The 19,520-nt window shown below is 41.7% G+C and overlaps 2 protein-coding genes across 5 annotated transcripts in view; both read right to left on the minus strand.

Annotated features, from left to right (window-relative positions):
- rars1 (arginyl-tRNA synthetase 1) overlaps positions 1 to 10,179 on the minus strand; it is a 32,442-nt gene extending 22,263 nt beyond the window's left edge. The window contains exons 1-4 of the mRNA XM_020463914.2: positions 10,015 to 10,179; positions 9,274 to 9,408; positions 8,758 to 8,946; positions 2,251 to 2,359 (exon numbers count right to left, since the gene is read on the minus strand). Of these exons, the coding sequence (XP_020319503.1) occupies positions 2,251 to 2,359; positions 8,758 to 8,946; positions 9,274 to 9,408; positions 10,015 to 10,059 (478 nt within the window). The 5' untranslated portion in view covers positions 10,060 to 10,179. The remainder of the gene's footprint in view (positions 1 to 2,250; positions 2,360 to 8,757; positions 8,947 to 9,273; positions 9,409 to 10,014) is intronic.
- Positions 10,180 to 14,203: 4,024 nt separating this feature from the next.
- The window catches only part of LOC109873038 (protein KIBRA), a 39,898-nt gene continuing 34,581 nt past the window's right edge, over positions 14,204 to 19,520 (minus strand). For all 4 annotated transcript variants that reach the window (XM_031807459.1, XM_031807460.1, XM_020464537.2 and 1 more), the window contains 2 exons: positions 17,916 to 18,034; positions 14,204 to 17,419 (listed from right to left, as the gene is read on the minus strand). In XM_031807459.1, the coding sequence (XP_031663319.1) occupies positions 17,353 to 17,419; positions 17,916 to 18,034 (186 nt within the window). In that variant the 3' untranslated portion in view covers positions 14,204 to 17,352. The remainder of the gene's footprint in view (positions 17,420 to 17,915; positions 18,035 to 19,520) is intronic.

A 19,520-nucleotide genomic window follows, 5' to 3' on the forward strand; every position in this document is an offset into this window, starting at 1 on the left:
TGCAATCCTGCTTTTATCGAGACGTTACAGAACGCCAGAGCCCCATCGACCAGGATGATGTACGCTGGAAGCTGTTTACCGAATTGTGCTCTACCAGGACGGGGGAACCAGTGTCCTGCTCTGTACCTGTTATACTGAGCTTCCTTCAGAAACTATTGGACTCAGGTCGCTCTGCCTCTACCTTGAAGTTGTATGCCTCAGCCATAATCGGCTAACCATTCATGCATCGATGAAAAATCAGCAGGGGCCCACTACCTCATCTGCCAATTCTTACAAGGTGTCCGCCGGCTGCATCCTCCCAGGACATTCTGTGTGGCATCCTGGGACCTGCCACTAGTATTGGAGGCTTTGACGAAACCTCCTTTCAAGCATACGGAGAAGCCGGACATAAAATGGTCCTCTCTGAAAACGGCTTTCCTCTTAGCTATTTCATCAGCGAAATGTGTGAGTGAGCACCACACGCTATATATGAGCCTGGTCTGCCTACGGTGGAAGGCAGATGACCTAGGAGTGACCTTAGGGCCCAATCCAGCCTTTTTTGCCTGAGGTTCACATCAATCAAGCCATCGAGATGGCGGCCTACTGCTCCCCTCCTTATTGCGGAGGAGTGAGCAAATCTCATGTCCAAATCACGTCGCATCCTGCCACACCACTGGCTCTGCCATTCTTCCAGTGGCACTGGTGCATTAGGTTAGTAGTGCTATTCCTTGTGACTGTTGGTCATCCACACTTTCAAACGTACTGACGTCTGTAAGGTATGAAGTAGAACGGAAGTTACTTTAAGGTATTTTCTTAAAACTGCATTGTTGGTTAAGTGCTTGTAAGTAAGCATTTCACAGTAAGGTCCACACCTGCTGTATTCGGCGCATGTAACAAATACAATTTGAACTATGGTTCTATGAACACCTGGAAGACCGTCAGTACTTTCCTGTCACTGAATCTTTTGGGCGAGAAGATTCTCTGAGACAGTGCGTGGTCTGACGTACGGTTTCATATGAACCGCAGGGGCACGTCCTCCCACGCTGTCACGTCACTGGCGTGACTTTGTTGTTATTATTATTGCTCGACCTGCGCGGAGCGAGAGGGATATAATCCATACTTTCAACTGTATCTACAGTCTTCCAGGTATTTGAAGAACCATAGTTACATTCCTAACTTCTGTTAAACTATATAGCCTTCCTATATTTTGTTTCAAACCAAGCACATTCTGCCTAGTGGCGCACACTGTTGCGTTTTGGCCGCTTGAGAAAAACAGACATTTCCGCTAACAATCCTAAAATCTCATAAGAAATTAGGTGGTGTTTTTGGTGTAAGAGTAATGTTATACTATGCTATTACATTTGGTTCTAACTTTACTAAAAAAGCAACATTGTGAGAAGTGGCAGAGAGACGCTCCGGCAGCACTACACTCCTACACAGAATGAGATAGTTGTGCACGTAGCCTACTCTAATTCCTTGCGAAAAATTTGGTGATGCAGAAACGAGATACCACATGGTTGGCTGTTTCATAAATCTAGGAATATGAGGAGTGCAAGGGCAAATGGAGTTCTTGCACATGTGCACTTCACAGAGTAGGCGTTCCCTAACAGAAATATGCAAATACATGCTAAAACACGCCAATAACATGCTGACCACACCGCTCGCAAATTTGCAAAATAAATTTACACATACATGTTATTCAATCATTGCACCCACACTGCTCGAGCGTCTGCGTGGCCAGGCGCTAAAATTGAAAGTCCGGCCTCTCCCATCTCCTCATTTGTTTTTAGGAGCATATACCCACGTGGATGATTGAAAGATGAACTTAGGTCCACTCTCCGGTCGGTTGTAGTAATGCTCTAAAGTTGGTTGCCAACAGCCATATAAAGTCCAAAGAAGATAAAGAACCCTGAAGGAAGGCGCGATGATAAGAAACTAATTCGGTTTACCGTTTAAACTGTGGATTCATTGTTGGAGTAGAGGAACTTGTGCATTCAGGTAAAATAACAACCCAATGTTTATATACCAGGACAAATTAGCTAGCAACAGCAAGCTAGCTAGCTAAATTGCCATAAATGTTTAATGCTTTTAAACCTGTCCCCAAATTAATATAATTGGTTCAGTTTGTTTTGATATTTCAACCTGTGTGTCCTGATTGCTTCTGGTGTGGGTAAACAAAATCAAAGTGCGCACGATGGCGGACAGCATGTAAGATCTTGCTAGCTCGTGCTTGGCTCTGCCCACCTCCTTGTTTGGTGAATTTTCACAAACCTGGTCCAGCAATTTCAGTCTTCTCAATGAGCTCATTGTCTGGAATGTTCTGCTGAATCTTCTCAGCGATCTCCCTGGGGTTCACTTTCAGGCCCTTTGATTTCATCATCTGAAACACAATAAATCCAAAACAATGACACTCCCATTTCATTCACCCACTCAAATTAAAGTTGAGCTGTTGATATTTAGGCTATTTGCAAAACCAACTCAGAAAGACAGAGTTAGTGGGAAAGAGTTTGCAGGGACAGAGACAACAAACGCATAACAAAACAGGTAACAAAAGAAGACAGTGGGTACACACTTGAACCAAAAAAGTTGCTTTAAATTAACACACCCACCTACATTTCAGTTAGTTTATTTGACACCCTGCAGTATATCCTATTATTTTATGTGTTTGTTTGTTCACCATGTCATCACTGTGCATGTGTTGTGTTCCTGTTGAATCCACTTTTCTTGGCTGTTATTTACTTAACAAATAAGGAACTCAAAATACAGCTGTAGACAGAAGTCAAAGATCAAACATACAACCGATGTCTCTCTTGAGTTCTGCAAAATAGGAAAAGTCCAAGTTGCTTTTAATATGCTTGCAGTCAACCCCTAGTGATGTAACTGCCTACATCAACACCTACTCATGAGACCATGCATATACAGTTTTACAAACTTGCAGGAGAGACAATAGTTCCAGTGTTTTAAGGGCTCAGCAGTAATTTTCCACTCCCCAAGTTGCTTTATAGTGGTACGTCTGACTAGCCTCTTATCGCTTTCACTCCCCTGCAGGGTTGTGTGTCTATGAATCTCTTTTAGCCTTGAAGCGCTTTCTCAGACACCCTGTTTTGAGTGCAATAACTCACACATCTCTCAGAACGTTTCTTTATAAGAGGCAGAGACTAGAAAAGAACTGTGGAACAATATTAAACCTTATAATGAATATATACACTGCTCAAAAAAATAAAGGGAACACTTAAACACAATGTAACTCCTAGTCAATCACACTTCTGTGAAATCAAACTGTCCACTTAGGAAGCAACACTGATTGACAATAAATTTCACATGCTGTTGTGCAAATGGAATAGACAACAGATGGAAATTATAGGCAATTAGCAAGACACCCCCAATAAAGGAATGGTTCTGCAGGTGGTGACCACAAACCACTTCTCAGTTCCTATGCTTCCTGGCTGATGTTTTGGTCACTTTTGAATGCTGGCGGTGCTTTCCCTCTAGTGGTAGCATGAGACGGAGTCTACAACCCACACAAGTGGCTCAGGTAGTGCAGCTCATCCAGGATGGCACATCAATGCGAACTGTGGCAAGAAGGTTTGCTGTGTCTGTCAGCGTAGTGTCCAGAACATGGAGGCGCTACCAGGAGAGGCCAGTACATCAGAAGACAGCAGGACCGCTACCTCCGCCTTTGTGCAAGGAGGAGCAGGAGGAGCACTGCCAGAGCCCTGCAAAATGACCTCCAGCAGGCCACAAATGTGCATGTGTCTGCTCAAACGGTCAGAAACAGACTCCATGAGGGTGGTATGAGGGCCCGACGTCCACAGGTGTGGGTTGTGCTTACAGCCCAACACCGTGCAGGACGTTTGGCATTTGCCAGAGAACACCAAAATTGGCAAATTTGCCACTGGCGCCCTGTGCTCTTCACAGATGAAAGCAGGTTCACACTGAGCACATGTGACTGAGTCTGGAGACGCCGTGGAGAACGTTCTGCTGCCTGCAACATCCTCCAGCATGACCGGTTCGGCGGTGGGTCAGTCATGGTGTGGGGTGGCATTTCTTTGGGGGGCCGCACAGCCCTCCATGTGCTCGCCAGAGGTAACCTGACTGCCATTAGGTACCGAGATGAGATCCTCAGACCTCTTGTGAGACCATATGCTGGTGCGGTTGGCCCTGGGTTCCTCCTAATGCAAGACCTCATGTGGCTGGAGTGTGTCAGCAGTTCCTGCAAAAGGAAGTCATTGATGCTATGGACTGGCCCGCCCGTTCCCCAGACCTGAATTCAATTGAGCACATCTGGGACATCATGTCTCGCTCCATCCACCAACGCCACGCTGCACCACAGACTGTCCAGGAGTTGGCGGATGCTCTAGTCCAGGTCTGGGAGGAGATCCCTCAGGAGACCATCCGCCACCTCATCAGGAGCATGCCCAGGCGTTGTACGGAGGTCATACAGGCACGTGGAGGCCACACACACTACTGAGCCTCATTTTGACTTGTTTTAAGGACATTACATCAAAGTTGGATCAGCCTGTAGTGTGGTTTTCCACTTTAATTTTGAGTGTGACTCCAAATCCAGACCTCCATGGGTTGATACATTTGATTTCCATTGATAATTTGTGTGTGATTTTGTTGTCAGCACATTCAACTATGTAAAGAAAAAAGTATTTAAGAATATCTCATTCATTCAGATCTAGGATGTGTTCTTTTAGTGTTCCCTTTATTTTTTTGAACAGTGTGTGTGTGTGTGTGTGTGTGTGTGTGTGTGTGTGTGTGTGTGTGTGTGTGTGTGTGTGTGTGTGTGTGTATATATATATGTAGTCCATGACCCTATAAATGTAGTTGGGGAGGGGTGTTATTGCCCTTCCCCTTCTATTAATACAACATAAGCATAATCAATTATTATAATCCATCAAACATTTGGTGCAGCACCTATCATGACCCCAAGTTGACCCCATAATTCTCCAGGCTGAATCAGGACAAGTTCCCAAACTGCCTGACCATGTCCCCAAATTAACCATACATATTCCAAATAAACGCTATTTAAATCTATAAAGAAAGTTTGTCACAGAAAATAGATGATTTGCAGTATGGGCCAGATGAGATGGTCATTACCACTAAGTAAATTAATAGGGACATTTTAGGTGCCACAGAATTTTATATCCCATCAAAGGTGTAACAACGTTTTATATGCATTATTAGAATGATCCACTCTCACATATGCGTTATTTGTACTGAGCACCGAGACAAGCAGTGAAAAAAAAATTCCTTAACAAAAAAGGTTAATTAATGCGAGGGGTTTTCGAACAAGAGGTTATCGTGCCCCGTAGATTCAGTTAACCGGTTTAGCGGAGTATGCCACCTGGCAGCAATAGTAATTGACCTACATGACAGCTACTTGACAAGACCATTAGGCTTTTTTGAGGGGGAGGGGGTGACCTTAAAATGTGACTCGTTTCAGGAAATTTGGCGTATGTCGCACGTCACTACTTCGCAGGAGCAGCACTTGAACATCTTTTTTTTTTTTATCAAAATGCATATTTTTGGGCAGAAATGCTTTCTGCAACATGTGAACTTTCATGTGCCTTAATAACAAACTTGTATTACATCCATAAATAGAAATTAAATTAAGAGCCTAGTTGGTTTAGCCATGTAAAAATACAGGAACTTTCCAAATAACGATGATTGCCCAATGATAACGATGATTAGTTTAGATTGGTCTGCCACATAGCTTGCTTCTGTCTATAAAGTGGGCTGTTCAGTATGTTGACAGCCCTTTCTATACAGTGCTGTTTTTGAAAGATATAACATTAGCCATCGAGAACTACAAAAGTTGCTACTTTTCTCAACAACATTAATGCCCTGAACTTAGCAGGCTCTATCGACAGATCAGTAAGAACAAGTGATGGGCTACTTTCTGCACACACCACGGTCAGTGTGAACCGGAGTGACTTGACACAACGATGTACACTACCATTCAAAACTTTGGGGTCACTTAGAAATGTCCTTTTTCTTGTCCATTAAAATAATATTAAATTGATCTGAAATAGAGTGTAGACATTGTTAAATGTTGTAAATGACTGACTATTGTAGCTGGAAATGGCATATTTTTTTATGGAATGTCTACATGGGTGACACAGGCCCATTATCAGCAACCGTCACTACTGTGTTCCAATGGCACGTTGTGTTAGCTAATCCAGGTTTATCCTTTTAAAAGACTAAATGATCATTAGAAAAGCCTTTTGCAATTATGTTAGCACAGCTGAAAACTCTTGTGCTGATTAAAGGGGCGGCAGGTAGCCTCGTGGTGATTAAAGGGGCAGCAGGTAGCCTCGTGGTTAGAGTGAAAGGTTGCAAGATCGAATCCCCGAGCTGACAAGGTAAAAAAATCTGTCTTTCTGCCCCTGAACAAGGCAGTTAACCCACTGTTCCTAGGACATCATTGAAAATAAGAATTTGTTCTTAACTGACCTGCCTAGTTAAATAAAGGTTAAAACATTTTTTTTTTTTAAATAAGCAATAAAACTGGCCTTCTTTAGACTAGTTGAGTATCTGGTGCATTAGCATTTGTGGGTTCGATTATAGGCTCAAAATGGCCAGAAACAAATAACTTTCTTCTGAAACTCGTCAGTATACTCTTGTTCTGATAAATTAAGGCTATTCCATGTGAGTCTGTAATCGAACCCACAAATTTCACCTAAAATGACATACCCAAATCTAACTGCCCTGAAGCAAGGATATGCATATTATTGGTACCATTTGAAAGGAAACACTTTAAAGTTTGTGGAAATGTGAAAGGAATGTAAGAGAACAACAATTGTTCTGGTAAAATATTACAAAAAAAACATTATTTTGTATTTTTTTGTACCATCATCTTTGAAATGCAAGAGACAGGCCATAATGTATTATTCCAGGCAAGCCGCAATTGAGATTTTGGCCACTAGGTGGCAGCAGTGTGTGTGCAACATTTTAGACTGATCCAATGAACCATGGCATTTCTGTTCAACATTTTATATCAAGACTGCCCAAATGCGCCTAATTTGTTTTATTAATAACATTCTGTGTTCAAAACTGTGCACTCCTCAAACAATAGCATGGTATTCTTTCACTGTGATAGCTACTATATATTGGACAGTGCAGTTATATTAACAAGAATTTAAGCTTTCTGCCAATATCAGATGTCTATGTCCTGGGAAATTTTCTTGTTACTTACAACCTAATCACATTAGCCTACGTTAGCGCAACCCTCCTGTGGATGGGACACCGATCCCGAAGAAGTTGGACAAAATAAATGTGCTTTTCTTTCAAAAACATGGAGATTTCTAAGTGACCCCAAACATTTGAACAGTGTAGCTACAAAAGAGCTAAATGGTTCCAGTCAGCAGTGAATCGTTCATCCATGTATACGGGTAAGAGTCTAGCTACATTTTCCAGATATACATTTCTAATTTTGTCAGAAAGTCATTTTTATTGCAAGTTAAAGCGAACGGTTAGTGAGCTAGCAGACGTTAGCTTACTGGCTCGCTAGCTAACGTTACATGTATGATCTGTGTAGTAGAATTATTCGAATCAGAAATCACTTTGCTAGTTATAGCCTAATGTTAGCTAACATTGAACCTAGTTTGTTAGCTTTAGCTACCTGCAGATTCATACTACAGCTATGAGAATGTTTGTATTGGTATGAGGGTTATGCTGGTTCATTGTTTAGCTAGCTAGCAGCTACATGTCTAAACAAAAGACTCCACAGCCAGATTATTACATGACCCAGAAAATTAGCAAGTGTGTCTGGGGTTGATTACGGCCATTGATTGTATTTCATGAACATGTGTCAATAGTGACCCATCCACTTGTGGGTGAGGGGTGGTTATAGCATTTCCTTCATATGACCCATCAATTTAAACAAGTGTGTCAGGTAAGCGTTGTCTAATAACAATCAAATAATTATCTGGACACTTTCTGTTTTCAATATTGCTACTAGGCAAGTACTATCACTGTACTGTTTACACCTTCTGTATCCTGTGCATGTGACAAATAAACAGATTTTATTTGATATAGCGTGTTTACCACATGTGAATCCTTAAAGAGATGGTTGGGCTAAGGCTTAAGAGGGTGTGAACGATGCTGAATGGGCGTAGACAAGCTCTCCAGTAGGTCTACCAAAATGTTCAAGGGCCATTTTCTCAAAAGTGGGGTTACAAGTTTATCAACATTCAAAGCAGAATTACTTTCCCATTGTTCCTCAACTGCAGTGCATGATATGCAATTTCCTAGCTCCGAGTCTCTACTTTTATCCAATGTAAAAACAATAAAAAATGTTGCTACATAAGACCGAATCGAGGCGATCGGTCACAAATGTTGAATAGACCTTTATCTTTTCCCCGTAAAAACACATAGTTGTGTGAAACGTGGGATTTTGTCATTAACGTTAGTAGCTAGTAGCCTGGTCAAGGACGTATCATGCAATATTGGCAAACTTCACATATGACAGACCAAGTGTAACAAAATTCAGGTGGAGGTTTAATGCATATTTCTGGTGTCCAAGTAAATCTATTTTAAAAAATACCATTGGTTGTTGGATATAAAGTCTAAGATCTTTGATAGGCTGCTGCGGAATTTGTTACAGGAAATAATCATTCCCAGCTGGTTAGGTTAGCATATCTAATAGGAACAGCTAACATGTAGCGTTTTATCACATGCAACTACATTCATGATTTGAATTGGCTGATGTGCATTTTGAGACTGAGAAACAAGCTTCAAAGAGAATAAAATCCATCAGTGTTATTGTACAACCTGGGCCATGGCCATAGCGCTGTTACACTGGTAGTCCCCAAATTTGGCCTGCTGGTTGGGGGTGACGGCCAGGGGAGGGTTCTCCAGGTCAGGCCAGGCCTCCCGGATGGCCTCACCAAAGATCTCCTGAAGACGCTGGTTGATGTTCATCATGGTCTTACTGCACTGGCTCCTCTCTTCCTGCAGACTCTGGGGAGGGAGGATAGACAGAGAGCACTTCAATACAACATATAGGGGACAACCTATAGATAGATAACCTATAGATAGCTAGGTTGCAAGTTCAAATCCCCGAGCTGACAAGGTACAAATCTGTCGTGAAAATAAGAATTTGTTCTTAACCGACTTGCCTAGTAAAATAAAGGTTAAAAAAATAAAGTCTCTAGCTCTCTCTCAAGCAGACATAACAGGTGAAACAAAGCATCTATTCACCTATGTGAATGAATAAGATAGCTCAATCTCCTAACATTAATGTACCCAGAGGGGAGTGTGGAAATACTTATGCAAGTGATCACTCACCCTTTTGAGGATGTTGAGGCGGTATTTGAGCTTGGCGTTCTCCTCTCTCAGCCCATCCAGGTGTGAGGACAAGCCCAGGCTCTGTGGGTTTTTCAGGCTCTCGATCTCAGCAGTCAGGGAATGGATCTCCTGCTCCTAGACAGACGAAGGGTTCACGGTCAAGAAAATGTCCTGCCTCTACACCTATACTCGGTCTACGAAAACCGCACAAATGCAGGATTGGTTGAGGTACAGTGTGCAATGACATTCAGGACTTTGACTCAAAACTCATAAACTAAGCTACTGACATCAGCACAGATTGAGGAAATCACATGATGCCACACCCGTCAGAACAAAACTGAAAGCTTCAGCTAGCTAGCTAAATGAGCTAATAACTGTCCCTCAACGTTAGAGTATGTTATGATTGATAGTTATCAGGAAATGTCTAGATGGGAAGGGCAGTACAATGAACCCGTTCCTGCATTATCAACATGAGTAACAGCTGACCTGTCAGTCTTTGCAGTAACAATTAAACTTAATACAGCTAGCTAGAATACAACAAAGATAACACTTAGCTGGCATCCGACTTCACACGTTTTTCACAAGTCTGCTAGCAAGCTGCTGCAATGTTTAGCTGGCTAGCTAGCTGGCTTAGTTGCCACATTACGTCAAACGAGTCCACGTTAGCGTAGCTACCAACATTTTCTTAATTTCAGCACATTATTGCAAACCAAGAGGTCTTTGTAAAGTGTAAGAGCTGACCTGCTGTTGAAGTCGGGACGAGTATTCAGCCACAGGATCTCCCATTTTCGGTTAAAAAAATAAATAACGTTAGAACAGTACATTAGCGTGTTTCTAACTAAATTAGTTTCTGAACCTAGATGAGGCCGAGGCTCAATGACGTAAAATTTCGGAGATTCCATTTACCGCCCTCGTTGGGGTGCCCAAGGTACTACAGACAAAGTTATGCTTTAACTTTTATAAAACATAGCAACAAACAGTGGTGTAAAGTACTTAAGTAGTACTTTAAAGTATTTTTACCTTTACCGAAGTTGTTTTTTTTAGGTATCTTTCTCTTTACTAAAGAAAATAATCTACTTTTTACTCCATACAATTTCCCCTCACACCCAAAAGTACAGGAAAGTGGTACAATTCACTCACTTATCAAGAGAAGTCAAGGAATGGATCCCTGGTCATCCCTACTGCCTCTGATCTGGAGTACTCACTAAACACAAATGCTTTGTTTGTAAATTATGTCTGCTGTTGTAGTGTGCCCCTGGATATCCATAAATAAAAAATGTTTAAAATGTACCACCTGATATTATAAGCAATTTAAAAATATTTACTTTTTTTTTAAATATTTTTTTGCAATGACATTTACTTTTGATACTTAAGTATATTTAAAAGCAAATACTTTTAGACTTTTACTCAAGTAGTATTCTTCTGGGTGACTCAGTTTTACTTGAGACATTTTTTCTATGAAGGTAATCTTACTTTTTCTCAAGAATGACAATTGGGTACTTTTTCCACCACTTCAACAATGTTAAGTTGTTACTTTAAGCATTTTTTTGGTCAAAGCTTTTGTCAAAAATGCAATGCTCTGCAAATTTCTTTCAAAATTGACATTGAATACACCACAGACACACAAAACAGAGGAGAAAGCACAGGCAAGAGTAGAACAAAAAAAAAACTTGTTTTACTTGTTGTGAAACTACAAAACATTTTTGTGCTGGTGAAATATTTACAATTCTGGTTGACGGTACAGTGTCCATGATAAAATTCACAGCTTTCAGGAGTCTCACGAGAAAGGAAACAAACACCACACACCCAAATCAGAAAGTGCAATAAATACATTTCTCAAATCATTTCCATACACATACCAGGTTCTTTGCCATCCTTAATACAACAGATGAAAACTTTATAATAATAAAACAAAAATGCACTTGAACTTCAAAACAAGAATTATATCACATCCTACATGACGACAAATCATTCAATGCTACCAGCTTCAGGTTCTGACAGTGATGGTTTTTGATGACTTGAAGTAAGACTTACTTAATCGTTAATTTCTGATTGTATTGACCACTTCTGTCAAAATACACATGCTGGGTGGCGTTATAATAGTACATTTAAGCCTTTAGATCCAAGTTACAAACCATCTAGTCAATCATGGCTAGCTTCAGTTAATCACATATAGATAGCACTGTTCCATCCACACTGAAATCCAATAAGAAGTCCTAATATAAGACCTCTGATTGGTTTACTTTCTCTACACTGGAGTAAATCATGATAAAAAAAAAAAGTAAACGGTTCACATTCAAATGCAAACAGTACACATTTTTTGAGGCAACAAAAAGTAGTGTTATCTGTTTTTGGATGGTGACCACATTTTCGCCTCAGGTTAAAATCATATTTAATCTAAGAAGGCACACTCTCCAAAGGATCCATTCACAGTATGCAGTTCATGTAGAATAAATTGCTGTGCCATGAATAGTGACTTTCCTTTACAGTGGTGAAGTGCAACATTGTACAGTTTGTAAAATTGTGAAAGGATAGAAATGGTCCAAACTAAAAAAACTTTTTGTAACACCTTATACATACAAAAGTATGTGGACACCCCTTCAAATGAGTGAATTTGGTTATTTCAGCCACACCCATTGCTGACAGGCGTATAAATTGAGCACACAGCCATCTACATAGAAAAACAGCTCAGTGACTTTCAGCGTGCATGCCACCTTTCCAACAAGTCAGTTTGTCACATTTCTGCCCTGCTAGAGCTGCCCCAGTCAACTATAAGTGCCGTTATTGAGAAGTGGAAACGTCTAAGAGCCCAAACGGCTAAGCCGCCAAGTGGTAGAATACAAGCTCACAGAACAGGACCGCGTTCCAAACTGCCTCAAAGTAACGTCAGCACAAGAACTGTTAGTCGGGAGCTTTATGAAATGGGTCTCCATGGCCGAGCAGCCTAAGATCACCATGCACAATGTCAAGCGTCGGCTGGAGTGGTGTAAAGCTCATCGCCATTGGACTCCGGAGCAGTGGAAACACATTCTCTGGAGTGATGAATCACGCTTCACCTTTAATTTTATTTTTTAACCTTTATTTAACTTGGCAAGTCAATTAAGAACACATTCTTATTTTCAATGACGGCCTAGGAACAGTTGGTCCAACACTAACTGCCTTGTTCAGGGACAGAACGACCTTGTCAGCTTGGGGATTCGATCTTGCAACCTTTCGGTTAAAAGTCCAACGCTCTAACCACTAGGCTACCTGCTGCCCCATCTGGCAGTCCGACGGACTATGCGGCAGGTAGCCTAGTGGTTAGTGTTGGACTTGTAACCAAAAGGTTGCAAGATCGAGTCCCCAAGCTGACAAGGTAAAAATCTGTCGTTCTGCCCCTGAACAAGGAAGTTAACCCATTGTTCCTAGACTGTTCCTAGACCGTCTTAACTGACTTGCCTAGTTAAATAAAAGGTATAAAAAATCAATCTAAATAAATACGTTAAAAAATAAAAATAACATTTAGTGGGGGAGGAATAGTCTGGGGCTGTTTTTCATGGTTTGGGCTAGGCCCTTTAGTTCCAGTGAAGGGAAATCTTAAAGCTACAGCATACAATGACATTCTAGACAATTCTGTGCTTCCAACCTTGTGGCAACAGTTTGGGGAAGACCCTTTCCTGTTTCAGCATGACAATTGGCCAACATAATTGCCTGACCTCACTAATGCTTGTGGCTGAATGGAAGCTAGTCCATGCAGCAATGTTCCAACATCTAGTGGAAAGCCTTCCCAGAAGAGGCTGTTGTAGCAGCAAAGGGGGAACCAACTACATGCTAATGTCCATGATTTTGGAATGAGATGTTTGACAAGCAGGTGTCCACATACTTCTGGTCATGTAGTGCATTTTAAAGATGTCCTCCAGCAGCGATTTTGTAACTTTTCCTATTAAAAAGCAATATCCCAAGTATCAATACATTAAAGTACACACACTAAAGGGTAAAACTATTTGTTGAACAAACTTCAAAGAGTAGGGTATTCAAGGAGTTGGTCTGATGGTTTCCTCTGATATGCCTGGCTACCCAGGCTCCTGCTCCAGTCAAACACTACGCCACGACCACAGACTTTAGTTTATTCTCTGCAATGAGTCTGGATCATAAAGAATGATAGAGGCCTCTAGTGGTCAAAAGGCCATATTAACATGGGCAGCGCCATTGAGGACTTTAACCATTTTAATGTAGTCAGCTGGGTGGGACTTCCATGTCCAACCGGGTCATCAGGAGAGATCAGCAAAATCATGAAGAAGAAAATCGATTACTTCAAAATGAAAATCGCCTCAATGGCGCTGCCCATGCTGTCACATACGCTATAATGGCCGATACAAAGATGATTCCTCTCTCTCTATGGTCTGGATTGGCGTACGTTCCTGACACTTCACCAAATGCAACATATTTCGGGGCCGTCTAGAAACGGATGGGTTGGGCCAAAGCCAGAACACACGTGGTGGAGGTTTGAAAGGAGCGATTTCAAGAGTGGCGTTAAGTTTAGAGGTGGAGCAACTGAAATGTAAGATTCCCTGCCTCTGTGATGCCCGCCATTTGCGACGCAGACCCGCAGGCGAGCGTGGTGAAACTCAGAAGATGCTGTCTGTCCTTTTCACCTGATAAAGGTAATGTTAGGATATGTCAGCTTTCCCGTGAAAGCCTTTGTGCAGAACCCACTGTGTTTCAGATGCCACACGTATGGTCATATTGCAGCAGTGTGTTGGAGGGAGATTCTGAGATGTGAGAAGTGTGCAAGAGGGCAAGTGACAAAGGAATGTGTAGTATCAGTGGGGGAAAAAAAGTGTCCATTGTGAAGGTTCCCATGTTGCTGGGGATCAGAAGTGCCCGATGCAAGAAAGACAGGTTGAGGTTGCCAGGGTCAGAGTAGAACAGAGAGTCCCGTCCTCCCAGGCCTAGTGTAGGATCAGTTAGGGTGAAAGTAGTGGAATGGGGTGGTGATTTTTATGAAATTGTGGAATATAGGTGTACGGTTAAAGACAATTTATGCTTGATCCGAAAATGTGGTTGGAGGCTTCATATGGAGGGTGTGACGCAATTGCGGAGCCTCCAGAGGCATGCAGAGGCCAAATCAAGCTCCGTAACGCATTGCTGTGTCCCTCTCAAATTTTGTAACAATGCGGAGGGCTCCGTATTGCTCTGCATTGACATGATTGGTTGATGGTAGGTGATGGCGGGAGGTCCTGTATAAACACAAACTCACTTCCTTGACCCCATCCTTCACAACAGCTCTGCACTGCCCCGACTTCTGCAGAGGCCATATCACCATAAATGCTGCACGGACAATGCAGACATCGGATTGACCATGCAGACATCGGATTGACCATGCAGACATCGGATTGACCATGCAGCGCCTTTTAGTTGGTGGTGCGATATGTTCCTTTTCCCACTTCTCTTTTTTTGCCGTGTAACGCGATTGACCACACACTATGTGGCAGCATGCAAACTAAATGTGCAAACGCCATGAAACCAAAGGAGGCGGCAAAAGACAACCAGTGCATTATGGAATGGCATGTGAACTTCAGACTATCAGTAAGGAAAAAAGCAGAGAAGGAATTCAATTGTCTGATCTAACATTATTAGTATGGGGTGGAGTAGAAAATCATTTCTGATGTTCAAATCGGGGTATTATTCTATCTGTAAAGGTATGAAACATGGAATGTATTCAAACTACAGAGCAATATCCATTGGGGTGAGACACTGGACACAAGTGAATCTCTACTCATCATTCGCAGAACATTAGTGCGAATTCATGACCATCAAAAAAATCTGACTAAGGTCTTGTGCTATTATACAAATTGAGATGCTGGGCATGTGATTTCATTCCACACTGACTCCTCTCCATATTCAGAGTCATTATGCTCAACATTCTATGAAGCATGAACCTGTCTCAAAGTCATCCTGGCTGTTGTGGATTGGACAAATCACTACATCATCACAGAGTTCGAACTAGCCTAATGTTGTATTGAGCTTTAAGTGGCCTCTGACTGTATATCAGATCTTGGGGTGCTCTCTACGTATGGTGCTAAAAAGTGCTCTATTCAGAGGGAAAGAAGCTAGCTATGTTTCTGTTGAAAAGTAGGTTACATTTCTGGCTACTCCAATATCAATAGATTGTAATTCAGGCCTAATATAATTGGTATCACACAATCATGCTTGGTCAACATAAAAAAAGGGTGTGGGAGAGTAGGATTTGATGAAAAGCAAAACTAATCTCAAACATCTAAAATCACCAAAACACTCCAGACATTTGCATGTGTTCAGCATGTGAAGAGGGGCCCTTGTACATATCCCCTTATGACCACCCCTTCAAACCAACATCCAAGACATCTCTATCATCTGAAATGCCATCCATTATTAAGTGTTTACAGAGACAGAGTAGCAAGCTGACTGTTCTGATCTAGTCTACAGCTTTCTTCCTGTACCGTTTCCAGTAGCCTAGTTACAGCCCTCTGATTTCTTCCTGTACCGTTTCCAGTAGCCTAGTTAAAAGCCCTCTGATTTCTCCCTGTACTGCCAGTTGATCCACTTACACATTTCACTTCTTCATCACATTTCATTAACACAGACACCACTAGTCACCTGTGAAGATCACAGACGTGATCAATCAGAGCCAGATATGTACTTGCAACAGTAAGCCTGTTCAACGATACCTCTGGCACATAGAGAGCACCATGCAGAGATAAAATGAAATCCTCAGGAGGACTTTGTCATGTCTGCTTACAGAGATATATATTGAGAAACATGGCTGCTAGACTAGAAGTGTAGCCTCGTCCCAGATCTTTTTGTGCGGTCTCGCCAATTCCTGTGGTCATTGATGAGACAATGCTCCATGCAGGATGGATACAGAGGCAGACCTGATCTTTTTCATTTCTGTATGTACTAAATCTTTGCCAGTGTAACAGGGGTCCCTAGTACTGTCCCAGACTGGAAGGGAAGATCCTCTTTGGAAGGGGGCTCATCGACAAATATCCCAGTTAGTGTGATAAGGTAAGGTTTACATATAGAAAGTCCAGTTGAGAGATGCAAAAAAAGATAGCAGAAGAACAATTGGGATACTGTTTGTATGGGTCTTCAACATGTCCAGTTACAAAGAATTTAAGGGAAGGGGTAAAAGGGATGAGAGCAGGAAAAGTGATCAAACTTCAGGCTAAGATATACTTTAGAGTCCTCAGTTATTCCATGGTTTTTGGATCACTTCACTACCGTTTTAAATCATACAGTCAATGGGGAGTTTATCACCAGCAATGATCTTCATTAAATACAAGAGTTATCTCCTCCACTTCTTTTGTCTTTCACAATCATGTGCTTTGTTAGGCGGTGATTCAACAATCACTCTGAAGTGGAGCACTCCTCCCACTTCTTCAACGCCTCCATCCTCTTTTATAGATTACCATTTTAAAAGTGCACAAACTATCCAATAAACTACCTGAGTATAGGTGAGAGTCAGTGCACTTCCTACACAATGCTGAGAGATGGTGTGTGCACCAGTGAGGGTTACTATGAGAACCATGTGCAGTGTGACTAGGTACAGACAGCCAGTTTCAGTATACTGTACAACCACACATTCGGTCATAGTACACCATCATACAATAACAATATTGATTTTGTAGATGTGTTGTGCTATATATAATTTAAAGTACCTCTGGGGGTCAATATTCACATCTTAGACTACAACAAATAAGTGGTCCTGGCTAAAGAACAGAACAGCATTTCTCTATCTTTTCAAATTCCACACAGAAAGGGCTGGTGTGTATTGGAATTACGATTTTACCATAAAACATCTAAACGGTCTCTTCCAACATCCGATTATTAGTAACAGTAACAATACTGCTACAGAAAGAGTGGAAGAAAACAATGATCTAGTTGCTAACACAAACAACTATACAGATTAGCAACTCTGAGATCTAAAAAAAAATGTGACGGTATTTTTTCCTATACATTATTATTTTATTATTCTCCATTCTTCATAATACCACCAGAAGTCTGCGTCAGAGTCATCTGCTTGGAAACAGCAGTTAAGACTGGAATACTTGAAATGCGCTACACATCGTCGACAGGCAGATCAGGGATGTTGGTCTTTGCTCGAGTGAAGAAGGCCATCTTCTCTCTGAAATCAGAAGAGAAAAGTCTTATCTTCACGAGCGTAAAACCACAACTAACCTCCCTTTTTCTACAGTGAACAGAGCAAATCTTTATTTTTCATTGCTAGGATGTGTGTTCACTGAGGCGAACGTCTTTCAGTTCCTTCAGAGCCAGCGTCAATTACTTAATCCCAGTCAACTAAGGACTAGCATTGGTCATGAAATTTAAAATGAAGAAACATCCAATACATATCGTAGCCATTTTCCCAATTTAAAATTCCATATAATCTTATATTCCTAGACTAACGAGTATACAAACGGAATGGAAGACAAATCATAGTCCTTCCAACTGAACCTAATGCTTGGAGACCTGGGTGAGAGAAGCTATATACAATTTAAACATTGTCATTCATCTAATACATGGGGAAAGACAAGGATTAATGGACCAACTCCTCTTACAAGAGGTCTGTTACACTATACTGTTGCTGTACCCTGTAATGTAATGTATTCTACAGTACTGACCTGAAGGACTGGACCTCAGGCATCTCTTTCCTGCTCTGGCCTCGGAGCTTGTGGACGTCCTTGGCCGCAGCACGCATCATCTTCTCCACCCTCTGCTCCTGCAGCTGCTCCTCACGGGTCTGCAGACACAACATCACCACAGAGACGCTCAAGAGAGAAGTTGGAGAATAGGCCTAAACAACAAATCCTGGCCAGTCAACAGATAGATGCTGTTCTAACACCTCACTTCATATTTCACAGGTGTGTATTAGAACAATGATTCATAATAAAAAGTATACAGTTGAAGTCGAAGTTTACATACACTTAGGTTGGAGTCATTAAAACTCATTTTTCAACCACTCCACAAATGTCTTGTTAACAAACAAAAGCTTTGGCAAGTCAGTTAGGACACCTTCTTTGTGCATGACACAAGTCATTTTTCCAACAATTGTTTACAGACAGATTATTTCACTGTATCACAATTCCGTGGGCCAGAAGTTTACATACACTAAGTTGACAGTGCCTTTAAACAGCTTGGAAAATTCCAGAAAATGATGGCATGGCTTTAGAAGCTTTTGATAGGGTCATTTACATCATTTGAGTCAATTAGAGGTGTACCTGTGGATGTATTTCAAGGCCTACCTTCAAACTCAGTGCCTCTGATTGACATCATGGGAAAATCAAAAGAAATCAGCCAGGACCTCATAAAAAAAAAAACTGTAGACCTCCACAAGTCTAGTTCATCCTTGGGAGCAATTTCTAAATGCCTGAAGGTACCACATTCATCTGTACAAACAATAGTACATAAGTATAAACACCATGGGACCACGCAGCCGTCATACCGTTCAGGAAGGAGACGTGTTCCGTCTCCTAGCGGTCAACGTACTTTGGTGCGAAAAGTGCAAATCAATCCCAGAACAACAGCAAAGGACCCTGTGAAGATGCTGGAGGAAACAGGTACAAAAGTATCTATATCCACAGTAAAACAAGTCCTATATTTACATAACCTAAAAAGGCCACTCAGCAAGGCAGAAGCCACTGCTCCAAAACTGCCATAAAAAAGCCAGACTACGGTTTGCAACTGCACATGGGGACAAAGATCATACTTTTTGGAGAAATGTCCTCTGGTCTGAGGAAACAAAAATAGAACTGTTTGGCCATAATGACCATCATTATGTTTGGAGGAAAAGGGGGAGGCTTGCAAGCCCGAAGACACCATCCCCCAACCGTGAAGCACGGGGGTGGTAACATCATGTTGTGGGGGTGCTTTGCTGCAGGAGGGTCTGGTGGACTTCACAAAATAGATGGCATCATGAGGCAGGAAAATGATGTGGATATATTGAAGCAACATCTCGATACATCAGTCAGGAAGTTAAAGCTTGGTCGCAAATGGACAACGACCCCAAGCATACTTCCAAAGTTGTGGCAAAATGGCTTAAGCACATCAAAGTCAAGGTATTGGAGTGGCCATCACAAAGCCCTGACCTCAATCCTATAGAACATTTGTGGGCAGAACTGAAAAAGTGTGTGCGAGCAAGGAGACATACAAACCTGACTCAGTTACACCAGCTCTGTCAGGAGGAATGGGCCAAAATTCACCCAACTTATTGTGGGAAGCTTGTGGAA

This window comes from Oncorhynchus kisutch, linkage group LG28 (assembly GCF_002021735.2).
Source record: "Oncorhynchus kisutch isolate 150728-3 linkage group LG28, Okis_V2, whole genome shotgun sequence".
NCBI lineage: Eukaryota > Metazoa > Chordata > Actinopteri > Salmoniformes > Salmonidae > Oncorhynchus > Oncorhynchus kisutch.